The 22,436-nt window shown below is 42.6% G+C and overlaps 1 protein-coding gene across 1 annotated transcript in view; it reads left to right on the forward strand.

Moving 5' to 3' along the window:
* The window catches only part of FBXL5 (F-box and leucine rich repeat protein 5), a 57,089-nt gene that overhangs the window by 15,342 nt on the left and 19,311 nt on the right, over positions 1–22,436 (forward strand). Inside the window, exons 3-8 of the mRNA XM_065404668.1 lie at positions 2,872–2,967; positions 4,519–4,684; positions 8,165–8,347; positions 9,642–9,767; positions 16,734–16,882; positions 17,078–17,160. Of these exons, the coding sequence (XP_065260740.1) occupies positions 2,872–2,967; positions 4,519–4,684; positions 8,165–8,347; positions 9,642–9,767; positions 16,734–16,882; positions 17,078–17,160 (803 nt within the window). The remainder of the gene's footprint in view (positions 1–2,871; positions 2,968–4,518; positions 4,685–8,164; positions 8,348–9,641; positions 9,768–16,733; positions 16,883–17,077; positions 17,161–22,436) is intronic.

Here is a 22,436-nt window from a genome sequence, read left to right on the forward strand (position 1 = left end):
GATCATAGTCACTAAATGTCGGTCTGGACACTCGGTCTCAGTAAAAGGAGCCAAGTAGACTGTTTTTCTCTCCCTTCGTGTTTTTGTTGCTACAGAGTGTCAAAAAGGTGAGACTTTTTGAACTCTAACCAGTATTTCTAGGGTTGTCATACTTGGGGAACTCCTTGTCCAATTCACCTCACATTGTGTAGAAATAGTTTACTTTGGCCCCTGGCGTAACCTGCCAGTGGAGTCCAGTATGACACACTGTGAAGTTGGGATGGGGGAAGGTAGAATTGGGCTGATAGTGGAAACTCAGTGCACCTTGATGTAAGTGACCCTAGTTGGTTGATGATGCTGTTGAAACCTTGTTTAATCTGAGCTTGGTTTATCTCTTACTTCTGAGTTTTGCTCATATAGGAAGTTGTAGTCAGATATATGTAACCTACGTGTTTTGTACTACTGACTACAGCTGGACAAAAAACTTTTTTTGATCACTGGCAGGTCTCAAAAATTGAAGTAATTTTTTTTTTTTTTTTTAAACAGGTGAACCCAAAACTTTTTTTTTTTTTTTTTGAGTTTTCAATTAATCAAAAAGTTGGAAAACTTCATTTCATGTAAAAACAAAACAAAAAGCCCCTTTGATACCAAATGAAACATTTTGTTTAAATTTTGGGCACTTTTAACCATTTTTCAATAAAAGGAAATGTAATGAATGGCTAGATTCACAAAACAGAAGTGGGGATATCCCCATTATACCCAATAGCCTGGTGGTTAGGGCACTCTTGTGGGAGATGTACGTTTGAAACCCTGCTCTGAAACAAGGACATGAACCCAGGTCTTTCACATTCCAGGTGCGTTCTATACCCACCAGGCTATTAGCTATTCTGGTGTTGGTCTCTCTCATTCTCTTGTGAAAGCAGTTCCACTTCATATCAATAATTAATCATGAACTGGGCCAGAGAGAGTGAAAATGGATGTGTAACCTGGTGGTTAGGGCCCTCACCTAGGAGGGGGGACACCTAGGTTTCAGTCCCTGCTCCAGTGAATGTTTGTTTTATACAGAGTGGAATGGTTTCTACAGGGGAGACTCTGAAGGACCTACCCAGAATAGCCAATAGTCTGGTGGTTAGGGAATTAACCTGGGATGATGTAAACCTGGCTTCAAATCCCTGCTTCAGGACCGGGGTTTAAACCTGAGTCTCCCACATCCCAGGCGAGTGTCCTAACCACTGGGTCTGAGGGCACCACCACAGTTTTGTGAATCTAGCCTGACATTTCGGAAACAATTTGCTGAAATTGACATGACAAAGTAAGGAAATAACCATTTAACAACCAACCCCCATCTTCATCTTCTTGCTTCTCAGATATTGTCATCAATTTTTACTGGCTTCTCATGTAGAAAACTAACCTAAAAAGAGAAACGGGAATTTTGGGACAATTTTGGTAAATACTTTGCTAGAGCTATTTGATCTGCTTTGAATTAAACAGGTTGGACTGCACTTGTGTTTTTCTCTGCAGTATTGTTATGTTAACTTTGAATAGATACATTTGTTTGTAGAAATCAGTTTTAAGAAAAGTGTAAAAATTTAAGATTTCAGCATGGTTCCTCTCCTGCATTAGTTTTTTTTTGTATCTGAGCCCATGACCACATTACTGATAGCCAATATCATACACAGTACTGGAAATTTCTCAGTCCATCTATTGGGTATTGTAGCTCAACAGAATAAGGATATTTGCCTTGTATTGTTTACTTTTCATTTTCAACACAGGAAAAAAACATCAAACTGTACACACACACACATTTTTTTGATGATGCAAGGTTGTGTTGCTGCCTCCTTCCTGTACTATTGCAAAATTCACTGTAAAGAATTTCCTTCTGTCACAATCTGGACAGACTCCAGGGCCAGATTCTTATTACAGGAATACAGAAAGGGTAACATTCATAGATGAGAGAGGTCAGTTAGCAAATAAGTGACAACGTTTAAAGTAAAGTATTTATTTTAAAAACTGACTGTTTCAAAGTAAGTTTTTATATGGCGCATTTAGTTAGAAACTACAAGTTGTTATTTAACTGGGATATTAGGTTAATTCATGTAGCGTTTATATATTTAAAATACAAAGCTAAGCTAGTATATAACTTGTGCAGAATTTCCCAGAGAACACATGTAAATTATTTATATTAAATTTATTACTTTACACTTTTTTGGTGTGGCTGATTGGTAGGTTTTAATCTACAACAATCTTAATACTTACATGTAAACCTTGCAATTACTTTAGAGTAGAAGTCAGATAATTCATATGTGATGACAAAGTAGACTAGAATTACAATAATATAGTATTTGTTTATTTGACTAGTGATGGATTATTGACGTATTATGAATTATTGATGTGAAATAACAAAGAAGTGAACAAACAAGATTTAAAAAAACCCCAAGGATTCTTCATCACAGAATGTACTTTATTATGTTGACTAATGTAGTTTTGTTTTATTTGTGGTACTTCATAGCATAGTGTACTATATTTTTTTAAATAATTACATTGTTAATATGAATATATAGCATCTCTGAGAAATGTTGTGATCCGTTCTTCAGGATTTGTAGACCTGGGGTTAGCAAGGTTCTGCTGTTTCTGATTAATGACACAGTGCATTTTAGATTGTAACAGAAGAAATAAACTACAACTTTTCTAGTGCGGAAGACATCTACGAGAGTAAGAAATATGCTAATGATCTCTATACTAGAAGTTTAACCATTTTTTGTATGTTCAAAAATTAACTCTGCCTTTCCAGAAGTGGTTGTATCTTGAGAGCTATGGGAGATATGGATATACATTTCAGTTCTTAAACCCTATGGAGAGCTTTTCAGGTTAAATCATACTTTTTCTTTTCAGAATGAATATGAACAGCTAAACTATGCTAAACAGCTGAAAGAGAGGTTGGAAGCCTTCACCAGGGATTTCCTTCCTCACATGAAAGAGGAGGAGGAGGTATGTAGAACTTATCTCTTAAAGCTAAACCAGTTTTCTTCTCTGAATGTTTGGAACTGCTGGTCTTCGGGTCCTGAGAACCGAAGAAGAGGTCTGTGTAAGCTTGAAAGCTTGTCTCTTTTACCAATAGAAGTTGGTCCAATAAAAGATATTACTTCTCTCATTTTGTCTCTCTAATATTTATTAAATAATTTAAAATTCCAGGTATAGTGAAAGTCAAGTGGTTTTGGCATGATTAGCCTTTTTGATAAGAAGTATTTACACTGAGTGAATTGTACAGGATTTCACCCTAATTTTGGATTAGAAATGAAGAATATATGACATCTACTATAGAAGTTCAAGCACACTTACTTTTTATTTTATGGCTGATTTGATGTATAGGTTGCCTCTGAGCTTCACTAGTAAATGTAACATGAAATTTTAAAGATATTTGAACAGTTTGTTTCTATAATTTAAACTTTCAGTATAAAATTATGGTAATAGTGAATAATGTATATGGACCATTTTAATTTGACAGTTTTTCTAGGTATTCATACCATGACTGTGGTATCTTAGGAATGCATTCTTTCTGTGTTTAAAAAAAATATAATTTTTTTTTCTTAAGGAATACCTTTAAATGTATTGAGAATATTATTTCATACATGTATTTTTCTTAAATTTTAAACATAATGTCTGATTACTTTAAAATAGCTTCTCTAAAAGATCTAGTAAAACTGGCCAAAGATCTACAAACGTTAAAAGCAAAATCAAAAAATGTTTGATGTTATAAACCAGTGACCCATGAATTAAACAGCTTCTCTCAAGTCGCTGCATATATTTGACATATACAGACTGGTATTGCCAGTCTGATTCTGTTCTGTGTGTTTCCAAAAATTGGGAAACATCCTTGGAGAGAGTAAAGCCTCCCAAATCTGCTCAAGAGAGAAGACCTCTCATGTATTATTAATAATAATACTTTAGTGTCTTCTATGTGAGGATCTTAATAATATTTTCTGAGTTAAACACGTATTCTTAGCTCCATTTCATATATGGGGAAACTGAAGAAACAGGACAGGTCTACACTAGAAATTTAGGCCAACCCAGCTATGTCACTCAGGAGTATGAAAAATTCACACCCTTGCACAACGTAGTTAAGCTGGCCTAAATCCCCATGTAGATAGCACAAGATCCACAGAAGAATTCTTCCATCGATTTAGCTGCTGCCTCTTGAGGAGGTGGATTACCTGCACTGATGGGAGAACCCCTCCTGTGGAACTAGGTAGTTGTCTACACTGAAGCACTATAATGGTACCACTGTAGCATTTTAAGTTTAGACAAGCCCACAATAATTTTACTTGCCCAAGGCCATGCAATCAGCTGTTTGCAGATTTGGGATTAGAATTCGGGAATTTCAGATTCCTCATCTGGCATTCATTACTATGCATCATGTTGCTCCTTTTCTAATTTAATGTTTACAACAGGCGTTACAAAAGTTATATATATCATTTTAAACACATTGTGGCAGCAATGTGGTTTTTTTTGGTTGTGAATAACTGGCATTGATTGGTTTAGGTTTTTCAGCCCATGTTGATGGAATATTTTACTTACGAAGAATTGAAGGATATTAAAAAGAAAGTTATTGATCAACACTGCTCACAGAAGGAAGCTGCAGAACTTGTTAGAGGTCTTAGCATTTGGAATCAGCGGAAGAGCTCTGTGGATGAGAAAACAGATCAAGGTGAACCATTTTTAATTAAACCAAATGCAATTTTAAATTTGCAGGTATAATCCACTAAAATCACTCCAGTGAAGAGTTGTCACTGTACGTTTTTTGAATGCTTTTACATAGGTTTTTATTTGTTAGAAAATGGTGTCTTTCTTCAAAATTGCAGTGATATGTTGGGAAGAATATTTGTGTTGTAGATTTTTAGAAGTTTCAATGTGGGTGTGTATTCAAGCATATCTCGTTTTTCCCCCGGCAATGCTTTGTCCAAATTATAGCAAACATGCAGAGTCTGGTGTTTAACTTTTAATTTCATACTTCAATTTCAGATTGTATTTTCTGTTTCCAGACCCTGTCTTCACTACCTGAAGGCAGGGTCTGGAGGTTTCTCAGTTGATATCCTCAACAGAGCAGAAGAGTTAAGTCAGCTGACAATATCCCAAGTAATAGAACTCCCCCTTGGCCTTCCTTGTCCAAGGAGCCAGAAGGGGAAGATAAGCAGGGAAGGAAAGGGTCGGAAAAATATTTCTGCAAGATGAATGACTGAATAAAGTGAAACTTCATCCTCCCTTTTAGAATGAAATTTGGACAATTCTGAAACACCACCTTGCTTTTCATTTATGAAACTTAGTATAGGGTGGTTCACTTGATAAGGGCCTGTTGCTTGTTTAATCTGAATGTTGGAGCATTAATAAAATTTTCAATGTAAAAAATACTCATAGCTGAAAAGGTGGCTTAGTCAGCTTAGTAGGAGGCTTGTGTTGTTCCACAACACCAGGAATATTGTAATGGGATAGTAAATACAGCACATCCTCATGAAACTGACTACCAAGGATAAAGAGGTACTGTTCCAACTTCAGTCTGTTCATGAAAATCTAACAAACTTGAATTGAAGACTGTAATCCAAACAGTGACAAGATTTGAGACTTCCTTTGAACCACTAAACTGATCAATTTCTACTTTGTAGGCCAAGCTGACAGAGAATAAAATCATGTGTCAGAATGCAAAATACATCTTGGTCTCTGACCAATCTGATATGGCGGACACATAGCCTGCTGGAATTAGCTCCTGCCATCTCTATCCCCAAATTCCCACTCAGTTAGTAAGACTTCTACAACTTTTCTGTCCGGAGTTTAGTCAGCTTTGGTATCAAAGTGGATTTGTGGGGGAAGCATATGTGAAGGTATGTGATTTTTTTGAAGGAAGCATATAAATTCCACCCATTTTAAAAAATGGAGAATGTATCCATCGCTGATGTCTGTTTCTTGTGCACTGCTACTTTCTTTTGAGATAAAGCAAAATATATATATTTCATCTGAGGAAGATTTGCTGAATCCCTAATTTAAGGTGTTTGTTAATCAAGTGAACCTGTGCATGATTGCATTTTCCTTTCCTGCCAGAGAAATGGCAAGCAGGACATTTTGTTGGACAAATTCCCTGTCTTGTCCTGCACTTACTTCGGAGGCTTCTCAACACAGGAAAAGAGACTTTGCCCCCTCTCTGAATAGTTATGTAAAACATCATGGTTTGATTTTCATTTTGTCAGTTTTCTGGGATACCAGTTGTCTGAAGTCTTGTATGCACTTCAGGCTTGAAGCTCAGCTCCAGGCATACAAATAAATTGGTATTCCCAAAGGGAACCAAGATACTAAATGTGGAACCCATAAGGGTGATCTCCCTTATTGTGCAGTCTTTATGGGAGGCTCTGATCTTAGCCACATCAAGAATGTCTTCTAGGTACACAAATTGTTTTATGGGAACAAGTTGGAAATTTGGGTAGCTTGTAGAATATGAATGTCAAGTTAGAAAAGCCTAACTTCGATGACAACCGCAATTCCTGTGGTGAATTGATCAGTTCCGTGGATCACTTCTGTAGCAATGTCTTTGGTTGACCAGTTGTCCAGATAAGAAAACACATGCATTCCTATTCAGTATTAAATGAAATACAGTATATTCAAGCGGTTGCTAAATGTTTGCAAGCCAACATCATGAATTGAGGGTACTATTTCTGTGCTTACTTAATTAGAAATCTGGGATACAACCTGAGACTGGGCTTGATCCTGATGTGTAAGACTCCATAAGGTTCAGAAGTTGTAGCCTGCTTCCGGTCTCTGGAAGCAAGTCACCGACTACTGGAAAAATCACTTTTGACTTTTTCTTTCGTAACAAACTAGTGTGTCTGATACTCAGAATGGTAAGGTAGTTGAACTGTTTTTGAATCTGGTCTATGAGAATTCACTCTTCTCACATTCTGGAAGCACACATTCTGGACTCCATTGTAACACACTTACCTTTGGAGAAAATCTTATTCTTTTGATGTAATGGGAAAGAATAGCATTGCCTCTATGGTTCTGGTGTCTGAAAGACCTATTTAAGGTGAGTATCACCTTCCCTTTCTGACGAGCTAAGGGAAGAAAAAGACACATATTTAGCCTTCAAATCATTTGTACCACTTCTCATAGTCTTTCTTTGTTATGAATGTTCATTTTAAAAATCTGATTCCTTACTGATTGAATTTTTCACACCACTACTTACAGAAATTCCACAGACCTTACCCAGCCAGTAGAAACTATTTCTCTATATATTTATTTTGTAGCAGCTAGTGGTGATGTACAAATTATTTTAAACAATACTTTACATAAATTCACCCATAATGAGGCGTATGAAAGCTACTGATTGTTTGCTAGCAATGAACAGAAACAAAAAACGAAATATGATACCTGTGCTTTAGAGCACTTTGTAAGACACTTACTTGGTTTTGTTTGTTAGTCCTGGTCACTCAGAAGTTTAAAAAGGTATTACCTACACTAGTTAGTTGCACCCAGAAGAGAATGGGGAGCCAAGTGCAAAGATTTGAGGCTTGAAGCATAGAGGATGTCCTTATGTTAGCTTGCCCCAGTCAAGAAGGCTGAGTGCTTGGAGGTAATAAAAACATGATCCTCATTGGATAGGACTAGTTGCAGCTTTCTTGCTAGCTGCAGATGAGAAAAGTCCCTGTGGCTTAGTACAGTACCCTGAGAATCCAGGAGCAGCCATGGTTTGTGTTTTGGCAAAGACAGGCATACGTGCTGTTAAAAGGTGCAAATCCTGCTTCTGCCTATTTCGATAAGTTTTCTCTACCACAAAGTATTGCTTCCATTCCACCTGGCTTGAGTAGCATCCAGATCCCTTTCTTGGCCAGACTTTGGAAAGGAAATTAGGCTGTATAATCTGTAAAGGAAATGGTAGGGGTTCAACTGAGTTATTGTGATCTTCAGTGGCATTTATAACATAGAATGTTTAAAAAACAGCCCCCCTCCCCCCATGCCTTCTGAATATTTTTATGTGAAATATTCTTTTAGCTCTTATTACCAAACAAATTGAATGTATTCTTATGTTAGCTTTAATGCATTTTATCATTGCATCACCTTGGGAAAAATGAGTCCAGCCATTATCACTTAACTGAAGAAACATACGCTGATCCCCCTTTATTAACACACACGTTTTATATTTCAGAAACTGAAGTGACAGGGCATACCACAAATATTACCCATCTTCCTCCTGAAGTAATGCTGACCATTTTCAGTTACCTTAACCCTCAGGAGTTGTGTCGATGTAGTCAAGTAAGCACTAAGTGGTCTCAACTGATTAAAACTGGATCTCTTTGGAAACACCTTTACCCTGTTCATTGGGCCAGAGGTAGGTGATTGAATTTTTCAGCTGTTTTAAAAACATTTCAGGGATCTGATTTTGGAGATGGCAAAATATAATAAATTAGTATTTTGTGTAACTAATCTAGATTAATTGAGTGTAGGTGCTCCATTTGGTCATGGTGGCATTACACAGTTTAATTTGATGTGATAGAAGTTGATTTTGATAGAGGGAACAACTACAAGCTTAGTTTAATGTTTTATTTTTTGGTAGTCATGAAAAGACAGTATATACAAGAATGGACCCAAGTTAAATGAAACAGTAATATGCTAACCCGTATATGATCTAACAATTATGTTAATTGGTAATACATCTTAGTAATCGGAAATAAGGTTAGTATATAGTATTCACTATCCTTGTGTTCTAAATGGTGATATTGTGGCTGCTTTAGTAGTCTTATTGCAGCGGATTCAGAGAAATTGTATGGTAAAAGTGAAATATTTCATATTTTTGTTGCAGGCTTTTCTTGTACATACAAAGTCTTTAGAGGCTCTTTACGTATTGTAAGACTCCAATAAAGGGTACAAGCCACAGAAGCAACAAAACCCCTGCTCCTTTGCAGAGAGCTACAATCGGCATGTCACTGTTTCCCCACAATTAGTAAGAGAAACTTCATATCCAACTGGTTTTCCATTGGAAAAAGCTTGTTTTCTACACCACTGAGTCACGTGTGCAGTGTGTAATTGAAAACTCGTGAGCTATAGCTGTTGGAAGTGTTTTTATTCCAAACTGATCAACTCCTGACCAAGTGACATGACCAATAAATTGTGAGGATTTCATATTAGAAAGGAAATTTGTATATTTCATGCAGGTTTTTTTGCTTAGTAAATCGATAGTTGGTTACACCAATTGTTAAATGAATTGTGTATATATAAATATACTTATTTTGTTATAGAATTTTAGAAACAGGAAATCAAAATTTTTTCAATGAGGAGCACCATTATTTCAGTCCTACTTTGCATTTTCATACTGGACCCTAGTGAGGAAATATGAAAAATAGAGTCCTCATTAAGAAATAGAATAGTTAACCTAATGGAGATATTGAAATTGTCTCAGGGAATTCTAAAAGCTTTTGAACATTCACTTTAAATACATATACATTTCCTGATGCTTATAATATAACAGTCGAAACCAACTTCAGTTGAAGAAAATAGAAAATCTTTTACTTATATCATTGGATTGTACCCCAATATATAACACATAATTGCTGGAGTTTTCAGTTATAAAGATCAGATGTTTCCTACAGTGCTTTTTCATTTATTTCCTTTTTTTGGCTGAGTAGGTGACTGGTACAGTGGTCCTGCAGCTGACCTTGATACTGAACCTGATGAGGAGTGGGTGAAAAATAGAAAAGATGAAAGTCGTGCTTTTCAGGAATGGGATGAAGATGCTGACATAGATGAATCTGGTAGGCAAAATCTAATCTAGAATAAATTTCTATGCAAAGTTCCTTTTCAGCTTTTCATGATGAAGATGCAAAACCCCCCAGTAGATGTAATCATATAGCTACAATTTTATACAGAGGCAAATGTAGATACTTCCTTTTTAAAAACAGTTTTTTATCTTAATTGATTTTAGTACATACATTACAATTATGAATAAATGAAGAAACATTTAATCTGGAATGTGTACTTTTACCTTGGGCTAGCAGAAAATACTTTGAATTTGGACAGTTTCAACTAACAACTGCAGAATTAAGATTAAACTAATATACTTATAATTAAAAGAACACAGGCGCACTGACTCTTGAGCAGTTAGTCGATGTCCTCTACATATTACATGGATATAAAATGTTTCCAAATATGGTACTACTTTTTGTTAGGCAACCACACTTTTGTTTACTAAAGCAAAGCAGTAGCAAGCAGTCACCCTAACCAATGTCTCATAATTTCAATCTCTGTGAAGTTTGCAAAACACAGCACACACAAACTTCCTTTGTCCACAATTTAATGATAGCTACAACATCTTACCTTATTTGTGTTACTAAGGCTTGGATGAATTATGCTCCTATTTCTGTTTTGACTATCCCATTTCCAGCTCTGTACTCAGTTCAGCATGAGCTGAACATTGGAGAAGGGCAAGACCAGGTTTTTTTTTTAATCTGGTCTGTTTGTCAGAAATTCCCCATCTTGAAGACATTCAGTAGAGTGTGTTCAATTGGTATGTGAGTTCCAAAATAAAACTGACTTTAAAAGTATGTTGCTATTTTCAAGTTTTTAGTCTCAGGCTAGGTCTACACTACAGGGGGGGGGGGGGGGGGGGTGTCGACCTAAGATACGCAACTTCAGCTACGTGAATAGTGTAGCTGAAGTTGCGTATTTTAGGTCGACTTACCTGGCTGTGAGGACGGCGGCGAGTCGACCGCTGCCACACCGCCGTCGACTCCGCTTCTGCCTCTTGCCGCGGTGGATTTCCAGAGTCGACGGCAGAGCCATCGGGGATCGATTTTATCGCATCTTCACTAGACGCGATAAGTCAATCCCCAATAGATCGATTGCTACCCGCCGATTCGGCGGGTAGTGAAGACGTGCCCTCAGAATCCTGTTAGATATAAAGATGCTCTTGGATGCCCAGTTGACTTCAGTAATGCACACTAGTTTTCCTTTCTCTACTATTGGCCCAGAGGCTGCAATTTTGTCTCTTTGTAAACCACATCCAGGATCCTTGCCTTTGTAACTTGTAACTAATTACTGCAACATCTTCTACGCAGAGTTACCAATGGAAAAAGTAATTGGCAGCTTTAGCTTGTACAGAATGCTGTGTTATTCTTTGGAACGAGGTGACCATTATGACCAAATAACACTCTGTATTCTGAATTTTACCAGTTTGTGTCTGTGTATGTTTTGAATTTTTGGTAGCAACCTGTAAAACCCTAAATGGTGCAGAATCTGAAAAAAACCACCTTCTTCCTGAGCAATGTTGTAATAGCTTTCTATTGGGTTGGTTGCTCTTGTTGGTTTCTGGCGTTTATCTCTGTAGGACAGCTAGCAAGATAGACAAGTAGAAAACCACACCTCTGGAACCTACTTCCCAGAGTTGAGCAAATTTTAAAGTGCATCATTAAACGTGTTACATTAAACTTTTCATTTACATTCATATTCTTTTAGGCACAAGATATGTAGATGTTTTAAACCTTAGTGGTTCTGTGAGTAGTATCCCTATAGGTGCTCCATTGTAAATGTGTCTGCGACCCTGTGCTGGTGATCAGAGAACTTGTAGCAGTGTCCTTTGGGCCTGCACATGTGCTTTCTCTCATGTTGCACCATGAGGCTAGCCAGCCCGTGCGGGCTAACCATCCTCAGTTCCTTCTCAACCGCCCTGGCTAGAGACATAGCTATTAGCAGTCCATTAAGTTCTTCTGTTTGCAGTTTGCAATTGGTTTTCCCCAGTTCTAGTTGTAGTTCTAGTTGTTATTTCTTTGTTCGTTTTTCCAACCCGTCAAAAAATTTAAAAAACCCACAAACCATCCAAATCCCTTTGTTTTTCTTCCTGCCTTTTTCCCCCTGGGGGACTGTTCCCCTTAGTGGGGTATGCCCACCTCCCTGGGTTTCCAAGAAGTGCCACACTTGCAATGAGGCGATCCGTTGCAGATAAGAGCACCCAGTGCATTTGCTGCCTTGGTGAGGGTCACATACAGCAAAAGTGCACCTTCAGCCAGTAGCTCTGGCTGAGATCCCGCAAGGACAGAGAGCTCCACCAGAAAATTATCTTCCTGGAGGCAGCTCTGTGACCTCAGGCTCCTGGCAGACATGAGTCTTCCCCATAACTTTCAACTTCTAAGGGAAGTGGGTCAAAGAAACAAGCTGGGGACTCCTCTTGTAAGTCCTTCAAGAAGAGAGCGGGGAAGTTCTCTAAGTGATGAGCGTATTGATAGCCGCAAATGATCTCTATCTTGCTTGGTATCCTCAGCAGCACCAGTACAAGGCTACACCATATGACGGGGACTGGTAACGCCTTGATCCCTTTGGGAGGACGGCATATTCCTCTGCCATCTTGCAGTTCTATGTCGCCAACTAGCAGGTGCTCAAGACCAAATATAACTATACAAATTATAACAAACTCAATGACTTTACTGACAAATTACCCGAGGCACATCAGGAATCCTTTAAAGGCATCATACAAGAGGGACAATTAGTAGCCAAAACAAAGCTACAATTGGCCCTAGTGCCACCGACACAGCCGCTAGGTCCATCTCCACAGTGGTGGTGGTGTGATGGGCATCCATGACTCCACTTGTCGGGATTCCCGAAAGAGGTGCAGTCCACGGTGGAAGATCTTCCTTTTGAGGGGATGAAGCTCTTCGCTGAAAAGACGCCTCCCTTCATACCTTGGGCTACCATTCCAGGGCTACCTTCAGGTCACTGGGAATCTATACGCCGAGGCAAAAGAGGCGTTTTAGTCTCCAATCTCAACACAGACCATATGTGGCTCAGTATCAGCCTCAACACCATTACGAAATGCGGAGGAAGAAAGGGAAATTCCTGAAGTGCAAACTGTCTGGTCTGCAAACCTCGTCCCAACTCCCTGCATCTAAATACCACATTTGACAGGCAGGTCGAGGCACCATGAGACGGCTCCCCACAACTGACACAACCGACTGTCATTGCCAATCAGTGGCCGAATGGGTATACAATGTTCTGCACTGCCTGGGAACATATAATGTCGGACTGATGAGTTTTAGAGATTGTCCAATCTGGGTACTCCATTCACTTCACCTCCATAGCCCCTCCACAACCCCCTTTCCCATCCCCTCATCAGGGACCCTTCTCATGAGAGTTTATGACAACAGGAGATAAATCGCCGCCTCCAGTTAGGAGCCATAGAACTGGTACCTCAGTGTCTGTGAGGCAAGGAGTTCAACTCTCATTACTTCCTAATTCCCAGAAGAAAGGGAAGTTGGAGACAGCCTTCCAAGGGGAGCAGTGGAGGCAAAAGACATATCTGGCTTCAAGACTAAGCTTGATAAGTTTATGGAGGGGATGGTATGATGGGATAGCCTAATTTTGGCAATTAATTGATCTTTGACTATTAGCGGTAAATATGCCCAATGGCCTGTGATGGGATATTAGATGGGGTGGGATCTGAGTTACTACAGAGAATTCTTTCCTGGGTGTCTGTCTGGTGAGTCTTGCCCACATGCTCAGGGTTTAGCTGATGACCATATTTGCGGTCGGGAAGGAATTTTCTTCCAGGGCAGATTGGCAGAGGCCCTGTGGGTTTTTCGCCTTCCTCTGCAGCGTGGGGCACGGGTCAGTTGCTGGAGGATTCTCTGCACCTTGAAGTCTTTAAACCACGATTTGAGGACTTCAGTAGCTCAGATATAGGTTAGGGGTTTGATCCAGGAGTTCAAGATAGTCACCTTATTGACTATCATTCCAAGATTGGAATAGGGAGACTGTTTTTTGGCCCTCAACCTCTAGGACGCCTACTTTCACATCTTGATCCTACCAGCTCACAGACGATTTCTCTGTTCACTCTGGGACATGACCATTATCAATACAGAGTCCTCCCCTTCGGGCTGTCATCAGCCCTGAGAGTATTTTCCAAAGTTCTGTCAGTGGTAGCCACTCACTTATGCTCGCAAGGGATAATGATTTACCCATACCTAGATGACTATCTCCTCAGAGTCTGATCTCTCCAGGAGGCCCACAAAGCTGTCAACACTACCATACACTTGTTCACAGAACTGGGTTTACAGGTCAAGACCCAGAAGTCAACCCTTACCCCAGTGCAATGCCTGGAATTCATTGGGGCCAACCTAGACGCCATACAGGCCAAAGCCCTCCTACCTCACCACTGGTTCCTATCCCTGGCTTTTCTCATAGACGCCATTCAATACAGTCCAGATTCCGGCCAGACTCTGCCTCCAACTCTTGGGACACATGGCAGCAGGCACGGCAGTGATACCACATGCCAGATTCCACATGCGATGCCTCCAACTATGGTTCAGTTTGGTTTACAGACTGGACAAACCCCTGTCACTCCCCACCAGGCTCAAAAATTCCTTAAACTGGTGGAAGGACCTGACAAATGTGTCAGGGATCCCCTTCTCACACATGTCATCATTGGTTCTTACCACAACACATCACTCCTAGGGAAGGTTGCACATTTAAATGGCCTCACGACGCAAGGCAAATGGTCACCTTCGGAGATGTCTCTACACATCAACCTCCTCAAACTGAGAGCGGTCAGCATGTCTGTGCCCATTTCCTCCCGCTGATCACAGGATCACATACAAAGATCCTAACAGACAACATAGCCATAGCAGCTGGGAGGGCTGGGGGCAGCTCGCCCTCTCTGTGCATGGAGGCAATGAGACTATGGAACTGGTGCATCTCTCATAAAGTTACTTTGTCCGCTATTTACCTCCTGGCTATGCAGAACTTGATAGTGGACAACCTCAGTCACCAATTCCTGCACGATCACAAGCGGGAGATGCACTTGTCAGTACTCCACGACTTCTTATACAATGGGCAACACTATCCATAGACCTGTTCACCACTTACCAGAACAAGAAGTGTCCACGCTACTGCTCCAGGGCAGGGATGGAACAGCACTCTGGGTTGTGCTCTTCTTCTCCCCTGGGACAAGAACCTTCTTTTTACGCCTTTCCTCCATTTCCTCTTCTGCTGAAGGTCCTGCTAAAAATAAAAAGGGATGGAGCTCACGTCATCCTGATTGTCTCAGCCAAGCAGGGGCAGACCCAGTGCCCTTATCTGACACAGCTCGCGACATGCCTGCCAATCTCTCTCCTGACCTTTGCACACCACCTCAAACAAGCCGAAGGGTGTACCCTACATGCCAACAGGGAGATTCTCTGCCTCAAAGCAGGGCTTCTACTTGGTTCCAGAACCTAGAAATGTCATGCGCAAAGGTAGTACAAGAGGTTCAGTTACACAGTAGAAAGTCCTCCATACAACGTACTTACCTGCAGAAATGGTCTAGGTTTCAGATTTGGTGCATGTTCCAACAGATCTCTCCAACATCAGCAACTCTTCCACATGTTCTAGAATATGCTCTGACCCCTTAAAAAGTCAGAATTATCCCTAAACTCTCTTAAGGTCCATCTAGTGGCTATTACAGCCTTTCACCATCCCGTAGAGGGATATTCTGTGCTGTCATACCCAACCACTAAAAGATTTATTAAGGGTATAATAAACTCTTCCTTCAACCTCGACTCCCTACCTCCATGTGGGAACTAAACCTGGTACTTAAAGGGCTGACTAGGCCCCCCTTTGAACCCATGGCCACCTGTTCGCTAACCTACCTATCAGTGAAAACAGCCGACCCGATAGCAATTACCTTGGCCAAAAGGATAGGAGAGATAGCAGGTCTGATGGCACATCCTCCTTACACAGTATCCTTTCCAGACAAGGTTACAGTCAGGCCGCATCCAAAATTAATTCCTCAGGTAACCTCCCCATTTCACATGAATCAATCAATTCACCTTTGAATCTTCTACGCTAAGCCTCACCAAGACAATAGGGAGATTATACTACATACCCCACATGCTAGGAGAGCTGTGGCCTTCTACCTTGATAGGATAAATGCCTTCGGGAAGTCCCCTAGACTTTCCTCTCTGTGGCAGGAAGATCCAAGGACTCAGCAATATCAGCCCAAGGACTCTCTGTGGGTCTTGAATTGCGTCAGACAGTGCTACCAAATTCATAATGTGACCCCCACCTCCTAGACTTGATCTGTACACATTCCACAAGATCAATCTCCTCATCTGTCACCTTCTTCAAAGATGTCACTATCTCGGAGATCTGCAGAGCGTTGACATGGGACATGCAGAACACTATGCAATCGCTGGAGAGTCTCTGATGCCATACTCTGCTCCACAGTACTGTCATCTTCAACTGACCCGACTCCGAAGTCCCAGTCCTCCAGAAGGGATACTACTTGGGAGTCACGTACAGTGGAGCATCCAGAGGGACACTACTTGAAGAAGAAGTTACTTACCTTGTGCAGTAACAATGGTTTTCAAGATGTGTGTCCCTATGGTTGTCCACAAACCACCTTCCTCCCCTCTACTTTGGAATTCTCGTTTATGACTCTATGGTAGAGAAGGAACTGAGGATGGTTAGCCCATGCGTGCTGACTAGCCTTGTAGCACAGCACGAGGAGGGACAGCACATATGCTGGCCTAATGGACACTGCTACGAAATTCTCCAATCAGCAGCACAGGGATGCAGACACACCTACAGTGTAGTACCCATGGGGGAGACGTCTCGAAGAACCATTGTTGCTGCATAAGGTGGGTAACTTTTTTTTTTTGGTAAATCTTCTATTTAATGTGATATGGGGAGATGAACTCTATAAATATCTCTAAATACATTATAAAGTCTTAGGTTTCTCTTTGGTTTATTTTCAGAAGAGGCTGCAGAAGAATCACTTGCAATTAACATAGCACAGATGGAAAAGCATTTACTCCATGGCTTAATTCATAATGTTCTCCCACATGTAGGCACTTCAGTGAAAACACTAGTACTGGCCTACAGTTCTGCAGTTTCTAACAAAATGGTATGTATTGTCAGCAGTAATACGTTTGAGTGTGCAGGCTATAATTAGTAATAATATATAATTGGTGTGCTTGAGTCTGTATTGTCAGTGAAGTTGAATTGCAACTCAAATGAGTGTTCGTTTGCATGTTGGCTGAGAGACTTTTTACTTGTCTACGTTATTTGCATTTGCTTTATTTTTCATTTCCTTTGTTAGGTTAGACAGTTCTTGGAACTTTGTCCTAACCTGGAACATCTGGATCTCACTCAAACTGATATTTCAGACTCTGCATTTGAAAGGTTAGTTATTTGCTTTTAAAAACTTTATCTATAGCTTTTCCAGTAAAAAAACAAAACCAAACCTAGAGCAATACAGTGACTAGTATAGTAATTATACATAGAACTTGCATTCATCCATAACCAACAATCAAACTAAAGCAACATTAATATTCTGCTTAATATGGCAGGCAAAGCTTATAACTGTGGAATGGAACATTTTGAAAAGACTTCAAACGTTTCAGTATTGCACATAACCCCAGTGAGTTGCAACCCTTGCATAATAATCTTATGGGTGTAATGTTAATACTTAATGAATGTAATCCGTACTTACTACTTCTTTGAGCGCTAGACTGGGTATTTTCTGTGGGTGCGGATGCGCACCGTGTGCCCGTGACTGGAAATTCTTCAAAAATAGCAGCTGTTTGCGAATGTGCCCTCGCTGCTTCCATGATCCCAACCAAGAGCGTTTGGGGCCATGCAGTCCAACAGCCTCTCGAGTTCCATTCTACCACTTGCAGTCTGGAATGGAACCATTCTCTGTCTGTAGCCTTTCCAACTTTCCTGCTTGATGATCGGTTCCTTAAATAAATTTTAAATATTTTTTTAGGTATTTTATATTTAGATAGGTAGCTGTAGTGATAGTTAGTTTGAGGGTAGTGTGTTCCTCTCCCTTCGTTCCCCCACCATTTGGGGCACCTATTATGCCCAATGTTCCAGATTTCAAAGCCTGACTGGCCTGCCCCCATGGGTTCCCACTGAGTGACCTGCACAAGAGCTGTCTGTACTGCCTTGGGGTATGTCTACACTACAGGATTAATTCGAATTTATATAATTCGAATTTAGGAAACCGATTTTATAAATTCGAATGTATTCGGCCACACTAGGCACCATTAATTCGGTGGTGTGCGTCCAAGCTACCATAGTAGCATCGATTTCCAGAGCGTTGCATTGTGGGTAGCTTTTACATAGCTATCCCATAGTTCCCGCAGTCTCCACCCCCCTTGGAATTCTGGGTTGAGACCCCAGTGCATGATGGGGCAAAAAACATTGTCGCAGGTAGTTCTGGGTACAGCCTCCCCCTCCCTCCCTGAAAGCAACGGCAGACAACCATTTCGCGCCTTTTTTCCTGAGTGAACTCTGCAGACTCCATTCTGCATCAAGCATGGATCCCGTTGTGCTCCAGAACGCAGTCTTGAACATTATAAACACCTCGCGCTTTCTCGTGGAGTTTATGCTTACACAGGACCAGAAAAAAGAGGCGAGGAGGAGGAGGAGGCGGCGATTGCAGCGCAGCGACCAGCGTGATGAGGACATGGACACGGACACAGAATTCTCTGAGACCGCGGGCCCCGGTGCTTTGGAGATTATGATGTTAATGGGCCAGGTTATAGGCTTTGAACGCCGATTCTGGGCCCGGGAAACAAGCACAGACTGGTGGGACCGCATAGTGTTGCAGGTGTGGGACGATTCCCAGTGGCTGAGAAACTTTCGCATGCGTAAGGGCACTTTCATGGAACTTTGTGACTTGCTTTCCCCTGCCCTGAAGCGCCAGAATACCAAGATGAGAGCAGCCCTCACAGTTGAGAAGCGAGTGGCGATAGCCCTGTGGAAGCTTGCAACGCCAGACAGCTACCGGTCAGTCGGGAATCAATTTGGAGTGGGCAAATCTACTGTGGGGGCTGCTGTGATGCAAGTAGCCAAAGCAATCACGGAGGTGCTGCTACGAAAGGTAGTGACTCTGGGAAATGTGCAGGTCATAGTGGATGGCTTTGCTGCAATGGGATTCCCTAACTGTGGTGGGGCAATAGATGGAACCCATATTCCTATCTTGGCACCGGAGCACCAGGGTACCCAGTACATAAACCGCAAGGGGTACTTCTCAATGGTGCTGCAAGCACTTGTGGATCACAAGGGACGTTTCACCAACATCCATGTGGGCTGGCCGGGAAGGGTTCATGACGCTCGCGTCTTCAGGAACACCAATCTGTTTAAACGGCTGCAGCAAGGGACTTACTTTCCGGACCAGAAAATAACCGTGGGGGATGTTGAAATGCCAATTGTTATTCTTGGGGACCCAGCCTACCCCTTAATGCCATGGCTCATGAAGCCATACACAGGCAGCCTGGACAGGAGTCAGGAGTTGTTCAACTACAGGCTGAGCAAGTGCAGAATGGTGGTAGAATGTGCATTTGGCCGTTTAAAAGGTCGCTGGCGATCCTTATTGACTCGCTCAGACCTCAGCCAAACCAATATCCCCATTGTTATTACTGCTTGCTGTGTGCTTCACAATCTCTGTGAGAGCAAGGGGGAGACCTTTATGGCAGGGTGGGAGGCTGAGGCAAATCGCCTGGCTGCTGATTACTCGCAGCCAGACACCAGGGCGATTAGAAGAGCACACGATGAAGCGCTGCGCATTAGGGAAGCTTTGAAAACCAGTTTCATGACTGGCCAGGCTACAGTGTGAAATTTATGTTTGTTTATCCTTCCTGAAAACCCGCCCCCTTTATTGACTCATTCTCTGTAAGGAACCCACCCTCCCCCTTCCCCCAGCTTGCTTTCAAAGGAAATAAAGTCACCATTGTTTAAAAATCATTTATTCTTTATGAATTGATTATAAAAAGAGGGAGAGAACCTGAGTGGGGTTTGGGAGGAGGATCAGCGGGAAGGAAAAGCCCAGTAAAAAAAGGTTAAGAAAATGGCAGCCTTTTGCTTGGGCTGTCCACTGGGGTGGAATGGGAGGGTGTACGGAGCCTCCCCCCCCGTGTTCTTACACATCTGGGTGGGGAGGCTATGGAAAATGGTGAGGAGGTAGGGGGGTTATACAGGGGCTGTAGCGGCACAGAACCTGAGTGGGGTTTGGGAGGAGGATCAGCGGGAAGGAAAAGCCCAGTAAAAAAAGGTTAAAAAAATGGCAGCCTTTTGCTTGGGCTGTCCACTGGGGTGGAATGGGAGGGTGTATGGAGCCTCCCCCCCCGTGTTCTTACACGTCTGGGTGTGGAGGCTATGGAACATGGTGAGGAGGTAGGGGGGTTATACAGGGGCTGTAGCGGCACTCGGTTCTCCAGCAGCCGTTCCTGAAGCTCCACCAGACGCCGGAGCATGTCTGTTTGCTCACGCAGCAGCCCCAGCGTTGCTTCCCGACTCCTCTGATCTTCCTGCCGCCACCTCTCATCTCGAGCGTCTCTCCTCTCCTCACGTTGGTCCCTCATGTCCTCACGTTGGTCCCTCATGTCCTCACGTTGGTCCCTCATGTCCTCACGTTGGTCCCTCCTGTCCTCACGGTCACTGGCTTCTTTCCTATACTTGCAAACCGTCTCCTTCCACTCATTCAGATGAGCTCTTTCATTCCTGGTGGATTGCATGATTTCGGAAAACATCTCTTCTCTCGTTTTTTTTTTTACGACGCCTTATCTGGGATAGCCTTCGGGAAGGAGGAGGGAGGCTTGAAACATTTGCACCTGCTGGAGGGAGTGAAAAAAGGAGAGAATTTTTTTAAAAGATACATTTTTCAGAACAATGCTTATACTCTTTCACGGTGTATACTATTCACATTACATAGCACATGTGATTTCTGTGCAAGGTCGCATTTTGCCTCTTAATATTGAGTGCCTGTGGCTTTGCTGCTAGAGATCACAGACGCAGGTCGGGGCAACAGAATTCACCTTGCATGCTGCCATGGTAAGCCACTGTCTTTAGGCTTCTGCGCCCTGCTTTCCCACATACCAAGCAAAGCCCGTTGTGCTGCAGTTTTCCTGTTAGCTTGTTTTCTGCTGCTGAAGGTTAACACCCCCCCCCCCCCCATCCAATTCTCTGGGATGAGTGCTTTATCCCTCCCCCCACCGCCTGGCTGGTATCAGGGAAGATCCCAGCAGGAACCAAACTAACACCCCCCCCCCACCCGCCATGAATTCTCTGGGATGAGTGCTTTATCCCTCCCCCCACCGCGTGGCTGGTATCAGGGAAGATCCCTGCAGGAACCAAACTAACACCCCCCCCCCCACCCGCCATGAATTCTCTGGGATGAGTGCTTTATCCCTCCCCCCACCGCGTGGCTGGTATCAGGGAACATCCCTGCAGGAACCAAACTAACACCCCCCCCCCCCCACCCGCCATGAATTCTCTGGGATGAGTGCTTTCTCCCTCCCCCCACCGCGTGGCTGGTATCAGGGAAGATCCCTGCAGGAACCAAACTAACACCCCCCCCCCCACCCGCCATGAATTCTCTGGGATGAGTGCTTTATCCCTCCCCCCACCGCCTGGCTGGTATCAGGGAAGATCCCTGCTAGCAAAACGCGAAAAGCTCTGGGCCAATCCTCCCCCCCCCCCCTTGCACTTGGCTAAATGCAGGGAAGGATTTCTTTTCAGCCACAGGCAAACAGCCCAGTAGGAACGGCCACCTCAGTCCCCTTAATTAAATTCCCTTATTTCAACCAGGTTACCCTAAGCGATATCACTCTCCTGAGGATTACACAGCAAGATAAAGAACGGATGTTGCTTGAATGCCAGCAAACACCGGGACCATACGCTGCCAGGCTCTGTCAGGCAATGATACCAGATTACTTGCTACTAGCATGGCGTGGTCAAGTGTCCTACCATGGAGGACGGAATAAGGCTGCACTGCCCAGAAACCTTGTGGCAAGGCTTTTGGAGTACCTCCAGGAGAGCTTCATGGAGATGTCCCTGGAGGATTTCCGCTCCATCCCCAGACATGTTAACAGACTTTTCCAGTAGCTGTACTGGCTGCGAATGCATCCCAAGTGCTCAGGGCAAATTAATCATTAAAAATGCTTGCTTTTAAACCATGTTTTATATTTTAAAAGGTAAACTCACCTGAGGTCCCTTCCATGGGGTCATGGTCTTGGGTGCTGGCTTGGGAGGCTTGGGAGGGTACTTCAGTCAGGGTGAGAAACAGTTCCTGGCTGTTGGGGAGAACGGAGAGCTGGGTGCTCTCTGCCAGCTCGTCCTCCTCCTCCTCCTCTTCCCCTTCCGCGGAATCATCAGGTGTCCCTGATGAGATTATCCCCAGCTCGGAATCCACAGTCAGAGGTGGGGTAGTGGTGGCGGCCCCCCCTAGAAATGCATTTAGCTCAGCGTAGAAGCGGCATGTCCGCGGCTCTGACCCGGAGCGACCGTTTGCCTCCTTTGCTTTTTGATAGGCTTGTCTGAGCTCCTTGACTTTCACGCGGCACTGATCTGTGTCCCTATTGTGGCCTCTCTCCATCATGCCCTTGGAAATTTTTTCATAAGTTTTGGCATTTCGTCTTTTCGAACGCAGTTCAGCTAGCACTGAATCCTCT

This window comes from Emys orbicularis, chromosome 5 (assembly GCF_028017835.1).
Source record: "Emys orbicularis isolate rEmyOrb1 chromosome 5, rEmyOrb1.hap1, whole genome shotgun sequence".
NCBI classification, from domain to species: Eukaryota; Metazoa; Chordata; order Testudines; family Emydidae; genus Emys; species Emys orbicularis.